At 44.3% G+C, this 25603-nt stretch overlaps 1 protein-coding gene across 1 annotated transcript in view; it reads left to right on the top strand.

Moving 5' to 3' along the window:
- The first annotated feature begins 1164 nt into the window (after positions 1-1164).
- Positions 1165-25603, top strand: part of KLF13 (Kruppel like factor 13) — a 55873-nt gene continuing 31434 nt past the window's right edge. Inside the window, exon 1 of the mRNA XM_044283314.1 lies at positions 1165-1903. Coding sequence (XP_044139249.1) covers positions 1471-1903 — 433 coding nt within the window. The 5' untranslated portion in view covers positions 1165-1470. The remainder of the gene's footprint in view (positions 1904-25603) is intronic.

Genomic DNA, 25603 nt, shown 5'->3' with positions numbered 1-25603 from the left:
CTGTTGGCAGATGTGCTTGGTATTACAGCCTAATCCTGTTCACATGACTGGGATTGAGCCGCACAAAGGCCGTGTGCACCGACTGAGGAGGCTGTAAAATGTGAAGGAATCTCTGAAGAAAAGGCCCAGTGGAGGCGGAAAACATGTATGTGAACCTCCTATGACAGGCAGTCTACAGGGGACCGGGCATAGGTCCCTATTACCTTCTCTCAATATGATGAAAAAGATACTTGTCTTGTGAAAATCGGCTGTGGTGTTCCTGAGAGGGGGCGGGGCCTGGCCTCAGATTTCCCATGCTGGCCACACCCCTCAGTGCACTCCTAAAAAGGAAAAGCCTTTTATTTCCCAAGGCAAGTATCAATTTATTCAGCAGGAACAACCCAACCAAGCAGTATGCCTTCTTTAAAGAGGTTGTCTCATCTGAGACAATGGGGGCATGTCACTGGGATATGCCCCTATTGTCTTATAGGTGCGGGTCCCACCGCTGGGACCTGCACCCATATTGGGAACGGAGCCCTGTGAGGTGGTGGCTGGAGGACTCCGGGGTGGCCACCGCCAAGCCGTCTCCCCATAGAAGTTATTGGGAGTGCACAGCGCCTGACCGGCCACCGCTCCCATTCACTTCTATGGGTCTAATGGAAATAGCTGAGCCAGCGCTCGGCTATTTTCGGCAGCCCCATAGAAATGAATGGAGGGTGGAGTGCACCCTCCACCACTTTCAGGGTTCCGTTTAGGAGATAGGTGCGGGTCCCACACCTATCAGACAATGGAGTCATATCCTAGTGATATGCCCCCAGTTTGAGATGATACAACCCCTTTAATGGGGTTGATCCTGCTGACAGGTGCTCTTTAAAAAGTTACACATTTTAGTAAGGGACCATAAAAAATCAGTGGTCAGCTGCTCGTCCCTGGATGGACAACTTCACGTTTTCTTGTGCCATTCATGCCTGTGTGAAGACTAGGAAGAAGCGGGGGGTGGGGTTTACAGCCGCCGTTGGCAGAGGCTCAATGCCATTACAGCCACCGTCCCATCTGCTGGCCCTGCGTTATCCTGCAGCCGCAGATGATCGCATCCTGCAGAACATTCTCCCCTGTCCTCTATTGTCACCCCAGGCTGCTGCGCTCCCAGTCAATGAGATCTGCAGGACTTCTCAGGTCAGGATGTGGCTTCTTGGTGACGTCACTCCCAGATGTTTCTGCAGGCCACACCCCCACGTGGGACTGAGCCTCACCGATCGGCTCCTGGGGCAGTGATACTAGCAGGGAGAGCGGGCACACGCCATGTAGAGGCCAGCATCTATGGGCAGCAGCTGTCAGTGTCAGGAGCCCTCCCCTCACCCCCATGGACCAGCTTCTCACTGCAGCCTGGGCGTGATCCGCATGGAGCGAGTGTCAGCTCTGTAGATCAGCAGCCTGGATGAGATAGGGAACCCCGCGCCGCTGGGACGTGAAGGCATCCCGCTCAGGACCATGTCCTCAGTGGCCTATGTGGATCACTTCGCGGCAGAGTGCCTGGTGTCCATGTCCAGCCGGGCCATCGTGCACGGGCACAAGAGTGCCGACCCCCAGCCCGCCGCCCCCGCAGAGGACAAGGCTGGCCTCTTCGTCGTGGCCCGGATCCTGGCCGATTTCAACCAACAAGTCCCCGATCATGCGGAGGAGGAGGAGGGGCAGGAGAGCGTGGAGGTGCCGGCCGGGGACCAGCGTGTGGCCGGGGAACGTGGGGACAGGGCGGCCACACCCCCCCTCCTGCCGGGGCCGAGCGTGAGACAAAGAGCCAGACGGGGGAAGAGCAAAGGTGACCCCGAGTCACCCCTCAAGAAGCACAAGTGTCCCTACCCGGGCTGTGAGAAAGTGTACGGCAAGTCCTCCCACCTGAAGGCTCATCTGAGGACACACACAGGTCAGTGTACTGGGATGGGGCGGCTGTGAGCCGTGTACATGTATGTGACTAGCAGAGGGCACCGCAGGGGGCAGCAGTGGGCACCGTCCCCAGGTGTCACAGCGAGCTGACGGGATAACGTGAGAACAAGCAGCGGCAGCTTGTGTTCTTTTGTTACACGGTGCACGCCCCCTGCGCCTGCCACGCCCACCCGTGACACACCCCGCCTCTGGGGCACGCCCATCACACAATATTCTCTCCCCCCCCCCCCTCCAGTCAGACGACCTCGCCCTGGGCAGCCTGAGCTCTTGGCCAGCAACAGACATCACTAACAGATCACAGACTAGGCTGTGCCTGGAGGATAGGCTCTCAACCCTGCTGTGTGTGCCCTGCACAGTACCTGAGCCAGGGAGGCGTTTCCTATAGGGGGGTATTCACACAGGCAAGGTTTTGAAGCCAAAATCAAGCGTGGATCATAATGTATGAAGAACAGGTGCTAGTTTTAACCCACTCCTGGTTTTTGGCTTCAAAAACAGCATAAAAAAAAACCTGAATGCAACCTGTGTGTGTGAATAGACGCATCAAATGCCTTTCTTCCGTCTCACCTTGGCACATGAGATTTTGCAGTGATAGATGTTGCTGTTCAAGGGATTCTCCATATAAATGTCATTTTAAGCGCTGAGGAATATATTGGCGCCATATAAATAAAGATTATTGTTATTATTTTAGAAAAAGGTGAATGACATAGTTGACAGTTATATTACCCTGGTAGTCACCAATACAGCTCTGTCTTTTGAGACAGTTTGGTTACTAGGCATACATACTGCCTAGCAACCAGTCTTTTCAGTGACGTCTGTCAGCTCCTACCTGGCACCGCAGGCCTCCAGCTGAGGGCACATTTAGTTATTTTCAATGGACATACCCCTTTTAGCAGGCCCCGCAGGCCTCCAGCTGAGGGCACATTTAGTTATTTTCAATGGACATACCCCTTTTAGCAGGCCCCACCCCTTATATACAGTGCCCCGCCCCCTCTATTCTGGTACTGTGTCTACTGTCACAGCATCCTCACACCATATACATTTAAAGGGGTTTTCCAGGAGTACAATATTGATGACCTGTGCTTAGGATAGCCCATCAATATCTGTGGGGGTCTGACTTCTGCCACAGAAGAGTAGTTTGGAGAGGCAGCGGGACTTCAGTGAGCTCTGTGGCTTCCCCCACCATCATACCAAGCACAGCGCCGTACATTGTATAGTGGCTGTGTTTAGTATTGCAGCCCAGGCGCATTCACCTAAATGGGACGGTGCGGCACATAGGCCTAGGGGAGACGGCTGTGCTGTGGCCTCTTCAATCAATATTCTAGTGTTGCCTTGTGTCAGAAAGCAGGCCTGCCATGTGGCACTGGGTAGATTTGCCCGCTGGTCTGGTAGGTCTGCCCCTGAAAGTTCAGGGAATGTTGCCTTTAGACACACAACTGAATTATGGTATATATTTTATTTAAAAAAATCGGAATCTAATCCCATCCGGTGAACGAAGGGAGATTTTTCTGTACTTTTTTCCTCTCTGACGGGACCTGAGCGCAGTACTTCTCTCACATAATACGACCTGAGGCGGGGGCTGTGCACTGACCCTCTGTGCCTAAGGCCTCTTTCACAGGGGTGTGTTCGCCCCGTTGCTGTTTTGCGGATCCGCAATACACGGGTACCGTTCCGTGGGCATTCCGCATCACGGATGCGGACCCATCAACTGAACCCTACGGAAGCACTACGGAGTGCTTCCTTGGGGTTACCTCCTGTACTTCCGTTCCGCAAAAAGATAGGACATGTTCTATCTTTTTGCAGAACGGCCGGATCGCGGACCCATTCAAGTAAATGAGTCTGCGATCCGCTGCGGCTGCCCCACGTTGCTGCATGTGGATGACGTTTTTTCACATCTCATCCACTTTGCTGCTCATGCAAAAGGCTACACAAAATGCATAGCTTCTACGCCCCCTTAGGGGGCCTAAACACACGGCAGACTTATGTTTATTTTCATTCATTTGAATAGGGTTGTTTTTGGCGGGAAGCACATGGATTTCTGCAATAAATGTCATTTTAAGCGCCGAGGAATATATAAAGATTATTTTTATTATTTTAGAAAAAGGTGAATGACATACTTGACAGTTATCGCTCAGTCTTTTAAGACAGTTTGGTTACCCATTCAGGTAAATGGAACCGATTTTCAATCACAGAAATATCTGCAACAAAATCTGCCGTGTGTGAAGACGCCCTTAGCGTAAATTCGCACATGGAAGATTTCTTAAATGGCTGCAGATATACATGTCCAGTGTGCAGAATAAAAGCATTCAGATGACTAGAACGGATTGCAGAAATTTCCGTAACAAGTCTGCTATGTGTGAGTTTACCCTTACCAATATGTCGTAAACCTCTGACTGATGATGAGTGGTTGTTGGGCCTCGTTCGTACCCATGACCCAGTTATCCCCTAGGAGTCTAATAGGAGAGAATAATCCCACTTTTTGTGGCCTGCTTTATGTTACTTAGATGCCTTCTCTGGCAGGAAGAAATGCTTGAGGTAGTCCTATCCAGGTGACATGGGGGAGATTTATCAAACTGGTGTAAAGTAGAACTGGCTTAGTTGCCCATAGCGACCAATCAGATGTCATCTTTTATTTTTCACAGCTCCTTTGGGAAATGTAAGGTGGAATCTGATTGGTTGCTATGGGCAACTAAGCCACTTTGCGCCTTGTCTAGAAATATCCAGTGCTACAAGATAGCAACCAATATGTCCTTACTTCCTGTTGTCAGTTTCTCTCTTTGTGTAAAGCAAACGCAGTTACTAACCTTTTGGCTGTAGCTCCAATTACTGATTTATCATTGTAAGACCATTTTGTATGTAGGACAGGAAGGCATTCCTCTGTTAGGGCTTCTTCACACAAAGTTTTAGTCCTAACGTTTTTTGGGCCAAAAAAAATACCTCAGAAAATGCCTGACTGAATTTTTGAGGCGTTTTTGATGGTGTAAATTTAGGCTGTCTGTATACACCTGCACCAGATAAAGGGTATGGCCACCGTGTGGCACTTGAGTACCGCGAGGTCTAATGAGACCACACTGTTTGGTCGGTCTGTATTGTTTATGGCTATTTCCAGCAGTCCAACTGCTCCATTCGTACGAGGGCACACAGGACCCCCGTTCTCGTGATCAGTGGGCAGACGGCCACCAATCTGTTATTCATTGGATAAGGGATAACATGTTGTAACTGGAATATCCCTTTGATTGTTTATTTGCTTTAATGTATGAAAATGTTCATCTAATCATATGTTGTCATTCTAGTTGTCATGTCCCTTCACCCACACAGCAGCGAGCAGCCTGCCTGGCTCCCTGGCATATTACCACCATGGAAAGGACATCTAGGCAGAACATGCAGATACATGCCCATATCTTAGGTCATCATGTAGGAGCACAATGTATCTCAGTCTCCTCCGAATCGGAGACCTCACACGGAGCCTGTTCATGCTTATGTGTAACCTCAGTTAACAAGAATATTAGTTTGGTTTCGTCTGGTGTCCGACCAAATCCAGACTCCCCACGTGAATACACCGACTGAAAAAAAAAAAAATCCCCTCCCTTGTGCTAAATGTGTCCTGGCGTATGACTCCTGTTGAGGTTGCTGGCCCTATAATGGTGTGCTCCCCACCTCAGCCATTCTCATATTACTTCTGTCTAATATAGCTGGGCAGAACAGGAGCGCACATTGTTACACGTAGGGGCACACGCTCTATTCTGTATGTGAATTCCCAATGGCCTGACTATTGGAAAACAAACACAAGTGCGGTACAATAGGGGTCTGTACGTCCAAGACCCTCGCAAGGAGCAAAGTCAAGTCATTTTACAAAATGGTTTACTATACACAGATATAAAGTAATACTGTTTCCTTCATGAATAGTCATTTCATTTAATTTTTTTTCTTATTTTTGGCCCCTTTTTTTAACCACACAGTATACATTATAAAATAGGAGGATTACAGTGTATTATTACTTGGCTACATAGAATTTATAGGATCTCCAGCAGTCAAAAATAACCTTGGATGTCCAATAGACGTGCCATGTGGTTTTGGTTCTGTTTTTAGATTGAAGCCATGTGTTTTGGGAACGTGGAAATGTCTTTTGGTGCCAAAAGCCTTATTTCACTCTATAAATTTAGATCCATTTGTTAAATATGGAGCAGTGTGGGTTGGTTTCTTTGCTATTTTTTATCTTTGTGTTATTGTAGTATTTTTTTCATTTTTTGTGTGCAGTTTACTGACATCACATAACACGCCAGATAGGCGTCGGGTATTTTTAGCATACAATGGAGGTCATTTGAGTGCAAAACGGAGTGCAGAGACTCACATCCTGCTCTGCACACTCAGCAAGTCCCTCTAAACCTCCATTAGGAGCAAATGCATAGAGAGTTCAATGGCTTTCCCATAGCAGTGATCTCATCTGTTTACTTCTTGGTAAATGGACAACCGCTAAACGTATTCCTGCAGATGTTTCTGGCGCTGAATAGCTGTAATAATCTTAGCAGTCAGTAATACAGAATTATGACATGTAGTATAAATATCTTATGTAAAGAGTGTATCGTGAAAAGTCCAAGGAGGGAACGTCATCTTCTGTTTTTTATCATTCAAGTTATCAGGTTTGCGCCGAGATTCAGTGCGCAGGCCACCTCAGGGATTACATGCTATAGATTGGGAACGTAATCCTAGCCTGGGAAAAGAACCTGCAGCGCATGCGTTAATCTGAATCTCTCACTAGTACTGTGGCAGCAGTTATGCCTGCTTAGTGCCACCTCACATTAAGATTGACCCATTACTGATTCCCTCAAAAGAGTGCTGCTCCGCCTCCAAAAGTGTTGCCTCCTTAGTGCCCTTCACAATAGTGCTGCACTCTTACAATTATGTTGCCCCCTTGCAGTAGTGCTGCCCAGTTAGTGCCCCAATAGTGAAGCCCTGTAGTTTTAGTAAAATACAAATGTAATAACCGAACCCCATTTTTCCGCCACTTGAGACTCTTCTTCATGCACTCACCTCTATAGTGTTTTATGTGCAGCATTCTATGTGTTGGCATGTTGAAGGAAGTGAAAGGTTACACTTGCATAGTGCTGTACTGCACACACCTTTACTGTAATGGCATATATAATAAAATGGTAGGTGGAGTGCTCCATAGCACCACTCTGTGCCAGCCATCTAAGGTTATGTTCACCTCTCCGTAGTGGCAGCCGTTTATAACACAAGCTCCTAGACTGTGATGTATCTATCGCATGATGGACACCGGCAACATCTGGAGGACTTATATTGACTTATATTAGTTGGGTTCTGGCCAAGGTGTCCATAATTTTGGTGGGACAAACTAAGGAGTCTGCAGCAGAGCCTGCAGAAGGCTAAGTTGTGAAGAAGAATAGGTCAGGAGACCCCAGCGTTTAGAGTATTGTGAAGGCTGCAATAAACGATTTGCACGTATAGTTATATTATGTACGGTATATTAAACCTGGGACAGCCTTACACATTATATAAAAAATATAGCACTGTACCTTCTGGTATGGCATGGCTGCCACAGATGATAGCATATTCTTATTAATATTAGATACCTGCTACCGATAAATCATACCTAGATGAAGGTCTAGCGGCAATATCAATTACAGAGAGACTGTGGTTTACAATGTGTTCATCATGAGAAGATCATTCATGTTCTTCACAATATGCAGAAGTGAGGCTCTGTCTGAAAGACAGACACTGACTACTCAAAGGTGTGGACTGCTTTGCATCACATGAATACATGGAAGGAATGACCAAATAGACTTTATGTCAACCTTCTGGACATTGTTGTTCAGTGTACACACTGCTAGGTGTTTTTGTGTACATGTGCAAGAAAGAGCTGTAATACATCTGTGTTTGAACAGGTGGTGGACACAACTAGAGTCGAGGATTGGGATTTTACTTTGTTACCCATGGACAATATGTAGATATCTGACAGGTGTCCTGCAGCCCCATGGAAGTGAATGGAGTGGTGGTCACACATACACATGAAAGCACCATTCTCATGGGGCACTTCAGGACCTCCTTGTGATTGCTGGGAACGCCAGAGGTTGGACCCCATGATCAGCCCCTTATCTAGTGTATAGGGGATAAGTATTGTTAGTGAGAACCCCATTAATTGAAAGTCTTCTTCATTTCCTGACCAGCCCCACCATATTCTTCTTCGGGTACCCTTCCTTTGGGGTATATTTAAACTATAGGGGTTAGGTACAATTAGCCTCTTAATGGGCTTCATTCTAGGCTTTCACCTTTTTACAGTGGGCCAGAATAAGTGCTGCATGGGTCTCCCATGCAGAGGAGAGCGGTGCTTGGCTCACACATGAGAGCCGGGTTCCTGCTCGAATGGACAAGACCATCAGGAGTGCCAATCTGGCCCGTTGAACCCCATAGATGCTGTGGTTTAGAGGAAAGAAGATCCTTTTGTCTCTCATTGGAACCCCACAAACAAGATTGTGGGGTGCCGAAGTCTTTGCATGATACCTGGGGACCCAATAAAGGCCCAGGCCTGCCAGCAGTACATACCTAGCAGGCTGGGCCTCTCTGCTACAGCATGCTGGTGACTGTCAGTATAGCACTGACAGTATATGGGAAAGTCCCCTTTGCTTTGAATGACAGCTCTAGGGTTCTTCTGGTTGGATGCTAGAGCCATCACTAAGAAAGGAGGGGTTGGGAAGCCTTCAGTGCAGAAAGCCTGGCGTCACCCCGTCTGACCTCACCCAAAGATGGCCGTGAGTATGAGATGAACACTTTGCATTCTAAAATCCCCTCTTTCCTAGCCCCCAATAGTAGCTGAACAGGAAAGGATTCTGGCTTGGTACGTTTGGCTAAAAATGTAAATCCACCATGGCTGAAATTTTGTAATTTCTGCCATTTTTTTATGTAATTTTCCAAGTCCCCAAAGTGAGAGACGTTTAGTGAGCTTTTAATTCGTAGCAAATACACAAATCAAAGATTTGAAAGAAAACAATGTTTGCTGAAAATATACCTCAAACAAATTATTTTAATTCATTACATATTTCTCTTGGGGGAGGGGGGGGAACAATGATTCAATAAAAAATAAAAAAACTGAGACCATATTAGAAAGTAAAGGCTACAGCAGGTGGCTCTCTTCTGTACACTAATGTTTTGCCAGCTCTTTTCTTTTTCGCAATATGGGAATATGGGTCAACTGAAGACACTGTTTTTCTGCCAAGTACGTGAGCTGCCAAGTTTGCTTCCTACTTCTCTATTATCTGTTGAGTCCTACTGAAAGCAGACCTCATCTTAGATTAAATGGAGGATTAGGGTTTACGCCACTCTGGCACAGTGTCAAATAGTCTGCCAGATATATTAGGCTGGAGGTGCAGTCATTCTGACTTTTCCTTCTTTTTCTATCCCTCGCTTCACAATGTCTTCTGCAGGTGAAATTCTCGTGAGTGTCCCCTCAAAGAGTGCCCTTTCTTTTTTATGAGGAGTTACAAAAACGTAATCAAGGCATAATAAAACTCTGCTTCCATTGCAAGAGAAAACCACAGCCAGCTCTGGAAAAGGCATGCTTTTCCAGTGGGAGAGATTCATCAACCTCCGTTACGTGTTAATGTGACTGTAAATCCTATTGACCTGAATGGTGGTTACAGGCAAGATGGTCGAGCTCTAATGGAGTTAATGAATGCAGTGCTTCTAGGTTAAGCACAATCGTTGTGCCATGTGCTGCAGAGACTGGTTGTGACACACAGGTGTCAGCTTCATTGCATATACTAGGATATTTTTTTCTCTAAATTCACAGAAAATTCCTTAAATCAGTTGTAAAGATTTAGTAATATACTTTGTGTGACTTACAGGCTATGTTTTAATTGATTTAAATAGATTTTTAGTTAAATGTGCTGTGGACACCCTTACACTAAATATTTTGGCAAACAAAGGAGTTTATTTATCTTAATAACCCCCATTGAAATGAATGGGTCAGGATTCAGTGCGGGTGCAATGCGTTCACCTCCCGCATTGCACCCGCGCGGAAATCTCGCCCATGTGAACTCAGGCTTACATTTAGAATCGGCGGTGGATACATCGGCGCCTCTACATAACTCTGGCGGATCCACCGCCGATTCTAAATGTAAGCCTGAGTTCACATGGGCGAGATTTCCGCGCGGGTGCAATGCGGGAGGTGAACGCATTGCACCAGCACTGAATCCTGACCCATTCATTTCAATGGGTCTGTGTACATGAGCGTTGTTTTTCACGCATCACTTCTGCAATGCTTGAAAATCGCAGCATGTTCTATATTCTGCGTTTTTCACGCAGCCCTGGCTCCATAGAAGTGAATGGGGCTGTGTGAATAACGCATTGCATCCGCAAGCAAGTGCAGGTGCGAATCGATGCGTTTTTCACTGATGGTTGCTAAGAGATGTTGTTTGTAAACCTTCAGTTTTTTATCACGCGCGTGAAAAATGCATCAAAACACACTGCACCCACGCGGAAAAAACTTAACAACTAAACGCAATCGCAGACAAAACTGACTGAACTCGCTTGCAAAATAGTGCGAGTTTCACTGAACGCACCCTGAACGCATCCTGAGCCAATCCGTCACGCCCGTGTGAACCCAGCCTAAGACAGCTTCCTAAACCAGGCATAGAAAATGGTAAATGAGACGGGCCTGCTGCCCACGCCACACCTACTTTTTTTAGACCTATATAGGCATATTTCTGGTTAGTAAATGACCCCCGAAATCTCTTTATTTTTTTAATTTGCTTTTCTAAATGTAAAAGTAAGCAACTTTGTACATAGTTTTCATTAAAGAGGTCTTCAAAAATGTAAATACTGAGTATCTGATCGGTGGTGGTCCAACACCTGGGACCCCCACCGATCAGCTGTTCGAAAAGACAGCGGTGCTCACAGTAGCGCCCCGGCTTTCTCTTAGCTTTCCCTAGGCCCTTGTTTATCGGTCACCTGGCCTAGTTGCATCTCAGTCCCATTGAAGTGAACGGGGCTGAGTGCGATACCAAACACAGCCGAGATGAATCTTCAGTTCACTTACATATTATCACTTGGGGATATTTCTTTTTTGGATTTTAAACTTTCCAATAGAGGGAAGCAGGTAGTTAGTAGCAATTATAGAAAAGACACTAGTGGAAATACCATAATATTGGCTTCCTCGTGTCACCCTAAACATGCGATCAATCGGATCCCTTATGGCTAGACTGGATCCAGCGCCCTGCCGATCACTCCACATGCCTTACAGATAAAAATTTGACTGCTGAGGAAGGTCCATTTGAGACCAAAACGTCCGGTCATCTTTCTTTATTTTGATTTTGGTGAAAATTGGGCAATTGGATTATGAAGATGATGTATGAATAATAAATCTCGTAAATGCAAAACCAAATGATCTAAATGTCTCAATCTCTACTACATGTTACCTGACTAATTCAGCCTTTTGTTGGCACCAGAACCCTCAGAGTGCGGTTCTCTTCAACAACACAACGTAGATGTGAACCTGGCCTAAGACAGTTCTCTCATGTCTAAGGCCAGTTTCAGAGGCTTTGTTTCTAACACAGTGTAAAACCCCCTTAAACATGTTTTGTAGGATGATGTGCCTCAGACGAGCTGCGATCAACATTTGTATAAATTATAGATGGTTCACTTTGCTTTGTCTACGGCTCTGAATATGAAGGGAAAATGCTTTGAAATCCAGTAGACTTCCTATTATATTTCCTGGCACCAGTTTTCTCATGAGTTTTAGTTCCTCTTTCTCATGTTTATTCATTTTTTGGCTTTTCCATCAGAACCTACGCAATGCCGGTTTCACAAGTATTGTTGATTTCTGCTGACCAAGTTATTTGTTCTCGCCCGTACAGCTGCCATATTGCTCATCACATATATGCATTTTGGTTCTTTGTCTTTACTCTTGCACACTGCTTTATGAACTACTTGTAAGATGCTTCCTTGCTATGTTTTTTTATTTTTTTTCTTGGCCTATGAAATTCATGCTTTTTACAGGCTTTTTCTCCAATACTCTATGGGAATATACTCTATGGGAAAACTGAAAGAGCCCTACCCAGAGCATGCTGCAATTACCAAGGTATCAAAATGTAGGGGCACATTTATTAAGACCGGTGTTTTAGACACCCGTCTTAATAAACCCCTAAACTGATGGTGAATCTGCCGAAGTTATGAAGAGGCGCCGGCCTCTCCATAACTTCATTTCCGAGCGGTTTAACATGTAGACTATTTTCTACCTAAGCCTAAAAGAGGCGTAGAAAATGGTGAATGAGACGGGCCTCCCGGCCATCCCCAGCTATGTCACACCCACAGTTTTAGACCTGGCGTGAGCAGGGTGAAGTCGTAGATAACGGTGCAACGAACCGTTGCACCACTATCTGTGCCTGGAATACACTTAATTTAGCTGTATTTCAGCATGGTAAATGTTTGTAGAGTGTTTTATGATTTCTTATTAGCCAGCAATTAATATTAGGGTACAGCAGGTAAAAAAAAACAAAAAAAAAAACATAATTTTTTAGAAATGGTAGTGATAGCTTAAATCTAATGGTTCCAAAAGCAATACAAGGAAGATTTATTAATTTGGTGGTTTTTAGTGCAGGCCATTATTTAGATTGCAAAGACAATGAACAAAATATTTCATTAAAATTCATTAGCAGTGATTTATCATAAATGTCACAGTGAATAATTGATGGCTTGAAGAGCATTTACCGTTTCACACTGTCCATTCCGGATTGTGAATCTTCTTTTCAGCTCCGAGTGTGTGAATTTAGCAGTTTAGTACATACAGACAGATGGTCAGAAACCACAATGGAGGCAGTACAACTAAAAGCTGTAACATAAGGTTCTAAATAAAAGCCTAGCGCCCAGTATGGTAAAGCCAATGTTAGCTTCTCTAGTAATATTTAACCTAGACCTAAAGTAGACTCCAGGTAGCGAATATGCTGAAAAATGAGGTGCCTAATATTTGGAGCTCTTATTGCATGGTAACCATTAAGTCATTGGGCCTTCTGCGAGATACTTGGATATGCCAAGCCTGCAAAGGAATGAGCGTTTTTTTGCAGCATTACATACATATGTCTTATTCAAGGGCATGTCGACAGCAAACAACAAGGATCTAGTAATAAATACCAACACAATAATAACGTAATCAAACACAGATTCAGAAATAAAAATGTTGTATTTGATAAATCCCGGGCCACATGGCTTTTTCTATATAGATAAAGGAGGACCGGACAAATCTTGAAGGAATTCTGTCATCAGATCTTGGACTATTATCTGAGGTAGGGATGGCCAACCTGAGGCTCTCCAGCTATTGCAAAACTACAACTCCCAGCATGCCTGCACAGCTATCAGCCTACAGCAGGGCATGGTGGGAGTTGTAGTTTTACAACATCTGGAAAGCCACAGGTTGGCCATCCCTGATCTGAGGTAATACATAAGTAGTAGTGCAGATAAGGAGTCCAGATCATTATTTTTTATTTTCTTGTTTCCCTCCTCCCATCATTTAAAGCTGCACTGAAATACATTGTCAGGACCACTGTGCATACATATCTTCTCCATTATGTTGGTACAACACTGCAGTCCTGACTGTATGTAAGTGTAGCTTTGAGTTTTTTAGCGAGGGAATGGGGGCAGTGGAAAAATAAAACATGGCGACCTGGACTCCTTTTCTGCACTGCTACGCGTGTATTACTTCAGATAATAGTCCAAGATTGTACTGACAGATTCCCTTTAAAGGTGTTGTTCTGCCTAGGTGACTATGCTTGTGCTGGTAATCTGTGCCCAATTGAAAAAAAACAACAACTCACATGTCTGCAGTACTGCTGTACTCCCTCAGCCGCCCCGTTGCCGACCGCTTCTGGTAACTCAGACTGGAAGTAGTCTGGTCCCGTGACCTCGCCAGCCGATCGCTGACCTCATTGGTCACATTTGCTAGAATGACATATCACTAGAATTGACATGCCGTTTTAGCACAGGTGACCACTGACGGTAGCTATCACAGAAGCCAACTACTTCCAGTCCGACGGGAGCCAGGAATGGGGCAGCAGAACAGAATTGGTGGGACTGAGCTAATTTTTTTTTTAGTTGGGCACAGGGTACCACCATTAAAGTTGTTGGCTCCTAGGTCTGACAACCCCTTTAAGATGCCCATACACCTTCAATAGCTCAGACAAACAATTACTTGGCTTGGCCACGCATGGATGTGATCGTAGTGGGGAGAGGGGAGTAAGCCACTTAGGCTGAGTTCACACGGGCGAGATTTCCGCGCGGGTGCAATGCGGTAGGTGAACGCATTGCACCCGTACTGAATCTGGACCCATTCATTTCTATGGGGCTGTGCACATGAGCTGTGATTTTCACGCATCACTTATGCGTTGTGTGAAAATCGCAGCATGCTCTATATTGTGCGTTTATCACGCAACGCAGGCCCCATAGAAGTGAATGGGGCTGAGTGAAAATCGCAAGCATCCGCAAGCAAGTGCGGATGCGGTGCGATTTTCACGCATGGTTGCTAGGTGACAGTCTATTCACTGTATTATTTTCCCTTATAACATGGTTATAAGGGAAAATAATAGCATTCTGAATAGCAGGATGACAGGCCGAACTGGATGGACAAATGTCCTTTTTCGACCTTATATACTTATATATATCTACTATGTTACCAGGACCAATAATCTCATTGCTATGATGACCAGGTTTCCTTCCAGCCCTTGTATAAACACAAACGTTATAAGGCCGAATTCACACTTCAGTTATTTGATCAGTGATTGTGAGCCAAAACCAGGAGTGGGTCAAAAACATTGTACCTTATCTCTGTGTATTTTCCACTCCTGGTTTTGGCTCACAATCACTGAAGAAAATCACTGAGCAAATCACTGAAGTGTGAACTAGGCCTAAGGGTAAAGGTCCAAGATGTCCTGTCTCACACAGAAAAAGTTGTAAATCCCTTTTACATGCCTAAGAGATGAATATACAGTAGTATAGGTGTGTCACTAAGTAGAAGAAATGCAGAAAATTGCTGAAATAGGATTCCAGCGAGAAATTTGTTGTGTTCTGCTGTCCAGTATCTAAACTGATATCCATACAGAAGATTCCAGCAGACCACCACATCTGTTTGCCTCCAGCAGACCCTTTGCTGGATGCTAGGAGTCTGTACACAAGTCACTTAGCGCATACATTGAAATAAGAGGCAAAATAAAGTGAAAACTGTATCAAGGTCGTGTGTACAGGGCTTCTCAATCTTACCGCAGTTAACTGAAAACAGCTGTTTCCTCCAATTTTCTTTCCATCGCTGGGTGCGGTTCATGGGGTAACCCTGATATAATGAGAAAATTGTGTTCTGGTAACATCATTTGTACCATGCCATGAAATTAGGGCCCTTATTAAATGAACTAAAAGTTTGTGTGGTGAACTATTCAGAAAGTAAAAGTGTGTACATTTTGCAACATAATAATACATTATAGCTTTTAAAGGGAACCTGACATGTAGAAGCAGTAATATCTGGTCATGCTGCATACTGTATATATTTTATGGAAAATATTCTTGTGAAAAGATTCCGTATAATTTGTATTTTATGCATTTAAAGGCTATGGATATTTTTTTCATTATTCATTCTGCTCATCATCATTTTTCAAATGGTCTTTAGCTAAATATATATTTTTTTTAAATAGTTTTTTTTTCTCTACAGCCTTCCCTTTCAGTGCTTCTGCAGACTATTGCTGCCCCCTTCTTAGTGAATTTGTTGCAGAGAATGGCTCTGACAGCTTGATTTGTAACCCTTACCTCTGAACTCCTGACTGCTCATAATCACTCTTCCAGCTAATAAGAATGTATACGCTTTCTGGAAAGTACATGTAAGGGTGCTGCCACATGTTTAGGTTTTTCCATGCTGTTTTTGAAGCAAATATACAACTTGTCCACTTTTTTTCAATCCACTCCTGGTTTTGGATTTAAAAACTGAATCATAAAACCTGAATGTGTGGCAGCCCCCTTACATGTACTTTCCTGACCGCTTATACACACTCATTATAGCTAAATTCCTATTGGTTTGATAAGAATTCAGTTTAAATGAGTGTTTATGATCTGTCAGGAGCTCAGAGATGAGGGCTATAGATAGAGCCATCAGAGCACTGCAAAGCAGGAAGTGGCCATCCGCAGATACACCGAAAGAGCAGAGATTTAAATAGATTAACTTTTACTGAATCGTTTCCTATAGAACTAAATGCAGTTTCACTCTGCTTAGCTGCTCATTCTCTATAACATGCTGCCTACAGATCAGACACCATGTTCAGTGTGTCAGGTTCTCTAGAAATGACCAATCTTATATTAAAGAATTGCTGTTAAAGGGGTTTTCTCACTTCAGCAAATAGCATTTATCATGTAGAGAAAGTTAATACAAAGTAGTTACTAATGTATTATGATTGTCCATGTTGCTTCCTTCCCTGGCTGGATTCATTTTTCCATCACATTATACACTGCTCGTTGCTATGGCTATGACCACCCTTCAATCCAGCAGCGGTCATGTTTGCACACTATAGGAAAAAGTGCTGAACTATGGGCACCCCCGCAGTCCCAGCCACCAAAGAGACCTCTACTTTTTCCTATATTGCGCAGGCACGGCCACCGCTGCTGGATTACAGGCTGATCGTAACCATGGAAACGAGCAGTGTATAATGTGATGGAAAAATGAATCCAGCCAGCAAAGTAGAAAATATGGATAATAACAATACATTAGTAAGTGGTTTGTATTACCTTCCTCTACATTATAAATGGTATTTTTTGAAGTGAGACAACCCCTTTAAGGAAGGCAGGTCCCTGGCACCTAGCAGTATCACTGCAGGGGAAATGAAGGATCATACAGATGTGCCTGGTCCTGGGACTAGGTGTCTCAAAGCCCATATGATTCAATAAGTAAAATCACAATACACCTGTGACTCAGGGCTGACTTCAATGCTTCCTTACAGGAAAGAAAGTTGCATTAAGCCTTGTTACATCTAGTTTTTTAGTTTTTCCCCCCGCTTCTTTCTTTTTCTTACGGAAGCAATTAAGTCCCACAAGTTGAAATAAACACTTTTTGTATGAATCATGGACACAATAGCCTAATAAAGGGGAGCCTTGCTTGATTAAACCCCCTCTTTTATCTGTATCAAGACCACCTCTCCAGAGGGGTTCTGCAAGCCGTATCCATGTGTGGCTGGAATGACACCTTGATGTTCTCTAATTTACTGGTAGAATTTAATGTTACAGTGCAATTGCCAAGCTCTGATTTTTCAGACCAAAGTGAAGGACTAGGCTACTATCACACCAGCGTTTTTGTTGGATCCGTCATGGATCAGCAAAAACATTTCGTCATGATAATACAACCGTCTGCATCCGTTCTGAACGGATCCGGTTGTATTATCACTAAAAAAGCCACGACGGATCCAGCACTAAAACCATTGTAAGTCAATGGGGGACAGATCCGTTTTCTATTGTGTCCGAGAAAACTGATCCGTCCCCATTGACTTACATTGTGAGTCATGACGGACCCATTTTGCTCCACACCACATCACGGACAAAATGATTCTGTCCGCGAATGGGACTCCCCCAAACGGAACGGAATGCATTCTGGTGCACTCCGTTTCCTTCAGTTCAGTTTTGTCCCCATTGACAATGAATGGGGACAAAACGGAAGCGTTATGACCGCTATTGAGATCCTATGACAGATGTCAATAGCGGAAAGGGAAACCGCAGATGTGAAAGTAGCCTTATCTATATGCATACTGTTATTGGTTTGATTATTTCAGGTATCAAGTTTACACTCATTTGCCATAGAGCAAAGTACACTACGTGCAGAATTATTAGGCAAATGAGTATTTTGACCACATCATCCTCTTTATGCATGTTGTCTTACTCCAAGCTGTATAGGCTCGAAAGCCTACTACCAATTAAGCATATTAGGTGATGTGCATCTCTGTAATGAGAAGGGGTGTGGTCTAATGACATCAACACCCTATATCAGGTGTGCATAATTATTAGGCAACTTCCTTTCCTTTGGCAAAATGGGTCAAAAGAAGGACTTGACAGGCTCAGAAAAGTCAAAAATAGTGAGATATCTTGCAGAGGGATGCAGCACTCTTAAAATTGCAAAGCTTCTGAAGCGTGATCGTCGAACAATCAAGCGTTTCATTCAAAATAGTCAACAGGGTCGCAAGAAGCGTATGGAAAAACCAAGGCGCAAAATAACTGCCCATGAACTGAGAAAAGTCAAGCGTGCAGCTGCCAAGATGCCACTTGCCACCAGTTTGGCCATATTTCAGAGCTGCAACATCACTGGAGTGCCCAAAAGCACAAGGTGTGCAATACTCAGAGACATGGCCAAGGTAAGAAAGGCTGAAAGACTACCACCACTGAACAAGACACACAAGCTGAAACGTCAAGACTGGGCCAAGAAATATCTCAAGACTGATTTTTCTAAGGTTTTATGGACTGATGAAATGAGAGTGAGTCTTGATGGGCCAGATGGCTGGATTGGTAAAGGGCAGAGAGCTCCAGTCCGACTCAGACGCCAGCAAGGTGGAGGTGGAGTACTGGTTTGGGCTGGTATCATCAAAATGAGCTTGTGGGGCCTTTTTGGGTTGAGGATGGAGTCAAGCTCAACTCCCAGTCCTACTGCCAGTTTCTGGAAGACACCTTCTTCAAGCAGTGGTACAGGAAGAAGTCTGCAAGGTAAGAAAAACATGATTTTCATGCAGGACAATGCTCCATCACACGCGTCCAAGTACTCCACAGCGTGGCTGGCAAGAAAGGGTATAAAAGAAGAAAATCTAATGACATGGCCTCCTTGTTCACCTGATCTGAACCCCATTGAGAACCTGTGGTCCATCATCAAATGTGAGATATACAAGGAGGGAAAACGGTACACCTCTCTGAACAGTGTCTGGGAGGCTGTGGTTGCTGCTGCACGCAATGTTGATGGTGAACAGATCAAAACACTGACCGAATCCATGGATGGCAGGCTTTTGAGTGTCCTTGAAAAGAAAGGTAGCTATATTGGTCACTGATTTGTTTTTGTTTTGTTTTTGAATGTCAGAAATGTATATTTGTGGATGTTGAGATGTTATATTGGTTTCACTGGTAAAAATAAATAATTGAAATGGGTATATATTTGTTTTTTGTTAAGTTGCCTAATAATTATGCACAGTAATAGTCACCTGCACACACAGATATCCCCCTAAAATAGCTAAAACTAAAAACAAACTAAAAACTACTTCCAAAAATATTCAGCTTTGATATTAATGAGTTTTTTGGGTTCATTGAGAACATGGTTGTTGTTCAATAATAAAATTAATCCTCAAAAATACAACTTGCCTAATAATTCTGCACTCCCTGCATATACAATATAGATAAATACACACAAAAACATTTGCTTGACAGTGATATAGGGTGTATTTGAGTTTTTTTTTTTTTTTTTTTACTGTGGGCTTTACAAAATAGCACTGTTTCAAAAATCAACAATTCATGGCAAACCACTCAAAAATGATGCATAAATGCCCCCTTACTCATTGCCCTGGGCCTGTTAGGAAGTCTCCTGGTATTGGGCACAGCCGCTCTTTTTATACCGATCCGATTTTCCAGTGCAAATCCAATAAGACAAGCAGTTGTGTTCCCATTTGCTCACAGGCTCTGTACGGGGAACGTAGACTTTGTGTGTAACTGAAAGTAGAACATTTTATTCCACCATATCACAAATAAACCCATGAAGGCAAATGACCCATTTCTGACTTAGCTTATCCTAAAATAAATACTAAAAATAATGACATGACACTTTGTGATGGAATAAAAATGGCCGCAATGCTTTATTAAGGGTAAATAAATTAATAAATAATACTTCAAAATTCATAAATAAATAAATAACCAAAATTCTAATAATTACCGAAATCCACTCAGCATTAGCTGAGTGATACAGCCCCTCTAATAAAGCAAAGCGACATAAGCAAAAGAATAGGGAGGGAGGGCGGGGCGACGATCCGGTCTTGATAAAACTGGCCCAGAAGCGCCGCCGAAACCCTCATTTTAAGGACTAAACTTTCCCGCCGCTGGCATCCACACCAATCAGCTGTCCAGAAATCTCCCCCAGCAACCAGCTGCACGAATCAGAGTGGATCCCTGCATGTCATCCAAGGTTCATGTAAGACCAGATAAAACCAGCTGATTCTGACAGGACTTAACCCCTTCATAAAACCTGAAATAAAAAAGTGGGAAAACAAGAAAAAAGGAGGGGGTGGGGAGGAGAGAAAACATGCAAAACCATACAAAAAAAACACATATTAATGGTGTCATTGCCCCCATGTGTCCCCCAAGCAAAACGCTCTGGGGGGCCTGAACAATTGTATCATAAATTGTACTACCGGGTAAAATGTACAGTCCTGACTGTTCCCCATCAATTTCTCCACATGTTCTACATCATTATAGGAAAAATCTATGTCCTCGGTAAACCACAGACCGCAAATGTGCCTGAGAGACCGTAATATGTGTCACAGAAAATGATTGTTGCCCCTTGTAGCGTTTGGCATGATATATAGCAAGTCTAACATTTCTTGGGAGTCGGCAACTCTCCTAAAGTCTGGATGTTTAGCAGCCCATCCCAGCACCACATGTATTCTGTATGAATCAGTCATTTACCTGTTATCTGATAGGAAAATACACAGTCCTGTAATAAACCACGTGTACAAGTATTACATGTGCTTCTCTATAGAGAACAGACGGAGGAACATTTCCTAGAACAGACATAAAAAATGAAACAAGCCCCATGTCTGGTTTACTGTGTTTTTTGGGGGGTGATTCCTATTCATTACTGTAGAAGTACAGTTTAATTTAATGTATTTTTTTATTTATTTTTGTACACTGTTGAAACAATTGCTAAGAAAAACTGGCTTAGTCGCCCATGGCAACCAATCAGATTTGATCCTTTCATTTTCAAAAGGAGCTCTGAAAAATGAAAGGGGGAATCTGATTGGTTGTTATGGGTGACTGAGCCAGTTCTACTTTACACCAGTTTTAATAAATCTCCTCCAATCTGTCTAAGGGTGCATTCACACGACCGTATGAATGGATCCGCATCTGTTCTGCAATTTTGCGGAACAGGTGCGGACCTATTCATTTCAATGGGGCCGCAAAAGATGCGGACAGTACACGTTGTTCCGTTCCGTGGCCCCGCAAAAGATATGGAGCATGTCCTATTCTTGTCCACGGTTGCGGACAAGAATAGGCATTCTCAATATCGCGCCGGCCATGTGCGGTCCGCAAAATACTTACGGTCATGTGAATGCACCCTAAGATATATTTACTTGTGTTGGATTTTTTTACTTTGTAGGTGTTCACAATTTTTAAGGGGTTTTACAGGAATTAAAAGGGTTGGCCCATCTCACAGAGATCAGTGGCATAAAGCTAGAATATGCCATCTGTGTCAGATAGGTGTGGGTCCCTTTTTCTAGAATAAGGGCCCCCAAAGTGAACAAGGGGGTTCCGTATTTTGCGGAACGGAACAGCTGGCCCCGGATAGAACAGTACTAGCCTTGTCTGTAATGGGGACAATAATAGGACATGTTCTATTTTTTTTGTGGAACGGAAATACGGAAACGGAATGCACACGGAGTACCTGTAATCAATGGTTCCGTATACGGTCTGCAAATAAAACGTAACGGATACTTAATGAAAATACGTTTGTGTGCAAGGGGCCTTTGAATGGAGGAGGCTGAGTGATGTTTCTGGTCACATGACCTTCCATCAGCGGCCATCGTATTGACAGGACCTCTATGCAGACAGCACAGAAGACTTGCCTCAAAAGGGGCATGTAAAAATACAGCAAACAGCATACATCCGTGCGCCTCTGCCCGCCCGTTTACTCCCCTCCCCTGTCCCTTTCCACTGCGGCAGTGCGGTACAAATCGTAGCGGGCGCATGCGCAATAGGTATTGCGATGCCCTGCCAGGAGCGGGCATCGCATTGCGCATGCGCCCGCTACGATTTGTACCGCACTGCCGCAGTGGAAAGGGACAGGGGAGGGGAGTAAACGGGCGGGCAGAGGCGCACGGAGGGCGGAGTTATCAGCCGTTTAGGAGGTGCCTGCCTGGGGCTCCGAGGATTGAGAGACCGCCCTGGGCACTTGAGAGGGCTCAGAAGATAATCTTATAAGTTCGTTTTCTGCAAATTGAAAAGTCCGTTTTCTACCACAAAGGTACCGTTTTTATGTTCTGGCTGGATCACATAACCCTATTTTAACGGTCTAACATGCTAAAATGTGGTGACAGACTCCCTTTAAAGGGAACCTGTCATCAACTTTATGCGGACCTCACTGAGGGCAGCATAAATTAGTGACAGAAATGCTGATTTCAGCGGTGTGTCACTCATCAGCTAAAAGTAAGTGGTTGCTGAGAACCAGCATCATAATCATTGCAGACCAGGCCTTATAAAGAGTCACATCTACCTGAGAAGAGTCCTGGTTATTCCTAATCTCCTGCTCTCACCCATCTGCTGATGATTGGCAGTTCTCACCTAGAGAGAAAGGGAGAAAACTAGGAAGAAGCCTGTCAGCCATCAGCAGGTGGGCAGGAGCTCATGAATAACCAGGACTCTTCTCAGGTGGCCGGGACTCTTTTCCAGGCCCAGTCTGCAATGATTGTGATGTTGGTTCTCAGCAACCTCTTACTTTTAACTTATAAATGACAGAACGCTGAAATCAACTCACCTGTCTCTACTTTATTCTGCCGTTAGTATCGGCAGCATAAAGGTGATGACTGGTTCCCTTTAAGGTACAACTTGTCGCCATCTATCATTTTGTTCTGCACTTTCACATTTTGTGTAAATCAAATATACAGTATATATGGAAATCTCCTTTAAATACAGAGAAGTTCTCGAGTCTAGCCCTGCGCACTGCTGGCGGGTTATTCGAGGACACGTCTTTATGAACCCTTGCCGAACACTTATAAATTTCCCTAGAGTGCTTATTTGGAAACAATGAAGCCTTCACACACGCCCGGCGCTCTGCTACTCTGCAAACATTCCATTATCTTACTTTCTGAAGTAACTCGATTTCAGCATCACATTGTGAATTGTAACCGAATTGTACAAGAGCTGCTTGTTCATTTCTGTAATAGTCTTAATATGGAGGTACACAGAGAAACAAGACCTGGCATCCTGCAGTATGATACTTGGCACAACAGGGTAGCCTGAAGGGGTTGTCTCACTTCAGCAAGTGGCATTTATCATGTAGCGAAAGTTAATACCAGGCACTTACTAATGCCTTGTGATTGTCCGTATTGCCTCTTTTGCTGTCTGCATTCATTTTTCCATCACATTTTATACTGCTCATATCCAGGGATTACGACCACCATTGCAGCGCAGATACAAGATGGCTGCGACAGGAGCTGCTGCACATGTTTGCCTATGTGCACTTCCATGGTCCCGGCCACCAGAGAGACCCGCGCTTTTTCGTATAGTGTGCAAGCACGACCATCACTTCTGGATTGCAGGGTGGTCATAATTCCTAGAAGTCAGCAGTGTATAATGCTGATGGAAAAAAGGATAGGTCATGATTATCTGCGACAGACTTGATGAGGCACACACTAGGGGTCCCTTTTAATGTCAGAGTCCCCCTAAGTAGATGGTGATGCTGGTACCCAGGTGTAGGAATGTCAGAGCGGTGTAAGGGTGGCCTATAATGTCCCTTTAGGTGTGGCTGTGCATCTCTCACGGTGCTAGTACCTGGATACGCTGGAACCCCAGGTGTGGTTTTCTGTTGCAGAAAAGGGAATTGTTGATGAAGGGAATGGAGAAAGAAATGGAGTCCAGACTTTGTATAACGTTGAACAGCAGTTTTACTTGAATAAACTTGCATCAGGGAACAATCTTTCAACTTTAACTTGGTCGCCAGCAGGCTTTGGCTTAACTTCTGGCAGGCAAACACATTCTGCTCTGCTATAGCTGTCACTCTTTAGCTCTGCTGTGCTAATAGGATTAAATGGAAACGTTTCCTCTCTGCTGTACTTAGCTTTCTGAAGTCTGACTCTGTCTATATCTTTCTCTTTGTCCTTTATCCAGTTAACCTTTATTTCTGACTTATGAGGCTTTTTGCTTTTCTCTCTTGTTCCAGCAGAGCTGATGGTGCTCTACTGACCTTGGCAGGGCCCATCCAGCAGGGATGAGGGCCTGCTTCTTACCCCATAGAGGGGATCCTCTAGACTAACTAAACTCCTCGCTCTCTAGAGAGGGCCAGAATGGATAGAAGGTTCCATTCCAGGCAAACTAACTCTGCCATAACTGCTGCCATCTGCTGGTAAACCAGGTACATTACACAGAAATACAAATACACAATATGTAGGATCTGGCAATAAATACACATGATGACACAGAATTAACTGTAGGAGATAGTAGGGAGGCGCAAAAGATGGTAATGCCACTCTGGGCGTTACATATCCATTCCTGGAAAACCCCTCTAATAGTTTGCGACTAAGGCTACTTTCACACTTGCGCTTGATCGGATCCGTTCTGAACGGATCCGATCATATAAATGCAGACTGAGGCTCCGTTCAGTACGGATCCATCTGCATTAATAACTTTAAAAAATTTCGCAAGTGCGCAAGTAGCCTGCGCGGATCCGTTCAGACTTTCAATGTAAAGTCAATGGGGGACGGATCCGCTTGAAGATTGAGCCATATGGTGACATCTTCAAGCGGATCCGTTCCCATTGACTTACATTGTAAGTCTGAACGGATCCGCATCCATTCAGACTGCATCAGGGCTGGACGGAGGCGTTCGGGTCCGCTCGTGAGCTCCTTCAAATGGAGCTCACGAGCGGACCGACGAACGCTAGTGTGAAAGTAGCCTAACCCACACGCCAGGTTTTACCGTTAATATAATGAAAATCTATTGGAATCACAAGTTCCAGCATTTCATATATAGAGCTGTAGATGTGTTTTCTGTTTCACAGGAATTAATACGTAACATAGTAAAGCAGCTGCCTTTAAAGTTAATCTTTTAAAGTAAGTGAAACTTGACAGATAATTGATGGTACCGGTACTTCATCAGACTAGTTTGTTACTTATCCCCTTTAATTGACCTTTGCACTCCTTTCATATTAAGGACTCAGTCAGGCGTCTAGTCGTACAATGAATTCCTGCACTGTGTAATCATCTCTGACATTATGTTGTGATTGTGTGCAATATGTCACAGCCTAAGCGGAAAGCCCACATAGAATGCATGTGATAATGGCACCTGGCCAGGGACTGTTACCTGGAGCTATTTCACCTCCTTTACAAACGCTTGTCTGGGCTTCAAAGGTACTAAATAACCCCCGTGTACACACACTGTATACACAGTAACCATGTATGCGTCTACCAGTCATATATCTTATTTTATTTTTTCCCCCCAGACATTACCCTGTATTGTGTCATTTTTTCAGCTCATGTCAAGGGTTGAGTGAATTGCTTCTAACGTGTCATTACCAGGAGCCCTTCACCTGTGAGGGGCTGTCTCCATAAGGTGAAGAAGCGCCCACCTAACGCAAGTTTGACAGGGCTGGACATCTTGCCTGGCCCTGACAATCTCCAAGTAGCAACGCAGGCACCAAAGCTCAAATTTGACAACTAGAGTAGCAACTGTGCATGTGCTGCTACACTTCCCGGTAGCA

Source organism: Bufo gargarizans, chromosome 2, assembly GCF_014858855.1.
Source record: "Bufo gargarizans isolate SCDJY-AF-19 chromosome 2, ASM1485885v1, whole genome shotgun sequence".
NCBI lineage: Eukaryota > Metazoa > Chordata > Amphibia > Anura > Bufonidae > Bufo > Bufo gargarizans.
Note: the sequence above shows the minus strand (reverse complement) of the source record. Positions and strands in the feature narration are given on the sequence as shown.